Below are 1,735 nucleotides of genomic sequence, written 5' to 3'. Positions count from 1 at the left end.
ATTGTTTCATCAGCTATTAATTTTGATAAATTATCTGTGGAGGAATTATTTTCAAATATAACAACAGATGAAATAAATAGAATTATACGAATTTAAAAGACCTGAAGACCAGCCTAAAAAGATCCATAAATTTGGTCGAGATGTTTCAAATCTTTGTGCCAGAGTGTTATGAAAGGCCTCAACCAGGTTATTAGTACGAACTGCACAGCCATATACACTGACCCGTGTAGATATGGAGAGCCATACATTGCGTAAATAGGCCATAAACAGCAGTACATTCGGGTAAGTATCACATAAGCGATCAGCCACTAACTGCATTTCATATAATGCTTGTGGAAACATATGCGCTGGTGCTAAAGCCATTGTCATAGCCATTGATAGAATTTCAATTGGTGTTCCGTGTAATCCTAATTTTCTCCATCTCCTCAAAAGAGCCTGAATAATAAAGAAGGATCGTTCAATTCTTCATTAAATACTTTCATGAGACAAGTTGTAGAAAAAATACGCGAGTAATGTTAACAGTTATATTGTACCTGAGTAAAATGGAACCAACAACCATGTATGGTAACCGTTGGGAACTGTGCTTGAATAACTTCCATTGGAGCCTTTTCATAATCGCACATTACAGTTTGTAAATTACCTTGTAGTTGCGGAACAAGTGAAACAATTTTCTTAAATATAGCTTCATACATTGCCGCAGTGCGACATTCGCATAGTGCAAATATGGTAGCGATTCCCTGTAAATTGTCATCATTTTTTAGTTTGATAGTATGAGATAAGCCTAACAAGAATGATCAATAATGGTATACCGTGTCATTATAACGTATGTGCATTGTATAGAGCTGTTGGAAAGGAGGAGTATGCGGGACAACCTGAAAAGAAATCAGAAATGCTAAAATTAACTTTCTTCACTTGAAAAGTATTAACCACATCAATTATTTATCTTAGATACTTACAAAAAAAGTACCATCCATGTAAATTTCTTTTTTATTTCCTAATGCGGTTAACAATGTGGTATTCGAGAATATCAGTGCGTATTTATTATTATTATTTGAAATTGCGCATCCCATATAAATGTCCTCCAGCGCATCATAATTTTGAAGAATTTCATGCGTACATTGCACAGTTTTTGGCAGTGGTGGGCGATACTTTAACTTCTCTCGGGACATAATAGATTTCAAGCTATTATATGAAATATGTAGTGCTGCATTTGGATTCCGGCGACAAATATTGTCAAATATGATTTTATTATTTATTGAAAGAGTTTTTCGACATTCTTCTAAAATTGCTGGTTTTAATTTTAAGATTTCTGCATATTGCGAGTTGCTACTATGTGTATGCTGCTTTTGAAGAATAAATTGTCCATTTTTGTAAAGTAGTGTCCCTGTACAATGTTCTGTCTGACGACAAGAACATCTATAAATGTTATGATTCTTTGAATTTCTATTATAAGAATATCCTTCGTATACATATACAAAAGTATTTTCTCGTTTCCCCTTTAAAATTTCCATTGTGTGTTATATTTTACAACTGTACAAGATATGTCTTAATAATTAATACTATAAAATAATCGAAATCCTGAAAAATTGTATAGTCACACAGAAGATTGCATATAAAAATATATGAAAAAACAATTATAAAATCCCATACTTCTACAAATCTTTGAAGTTAAAACGACAGTGTTTCGCATCGATCGACTTTGTTCGTATCGACTTTGTTCGTATCAATCATAAGT

The 1,735-nt window shown here is 32.9% G+C and overlaps 1 protein-coding gene across 1 annotated transcript; it reads right to left on the bottom strand.

The window, feature by feature from the left end:
- Position 1: 1 nt before the first annotated feature.
- Positions 2-1,169, bottom strand: LOC128882298 (uncharacterized). Its single transcript, XM_054133878.1, has 5 exons — positions 957-1,169; positions 810-872; positions 534-737; positions 223-435; positions 2-34 (listed from the first exon to the last, which is right to left on the bottom strand). Exons 1-5 carry the CDS (start codon positions 1,167-1,169, stop codon positions 17-19), a joined length of 711 nt encoding a protein of 236 aa, XP_053989853.1. The 3' UTR covers positions 2-16.
- Between the last annotated feature and the right edge of the window lie 566 nt (positions 1,170-1,735).

Source organism: Hylaeus volcanicus, unplaced genomic scaffold (genome assembly GCF_026283585.1).
Source record: "Hylaeus volcanicus isolate JK05 unplaced genomic scaffold, UHH_iyHylVolc1.0_haploid 9807, whole genome shotgun sequence".
In the NCBI taxonomy this organism is placed as follows: domain Eukaryota; kingdom Metazoa; phylum Arthropoda; class Insecta; order Hymenoptera; family Colletidae; genus Hylaeus; species Hylaeus volcanicus.
The sequence above is the reverse complement of the archived record's forward strand: the minus strand, read 5'-3'. Positions and strand labels throughout refer to the sequence as shown.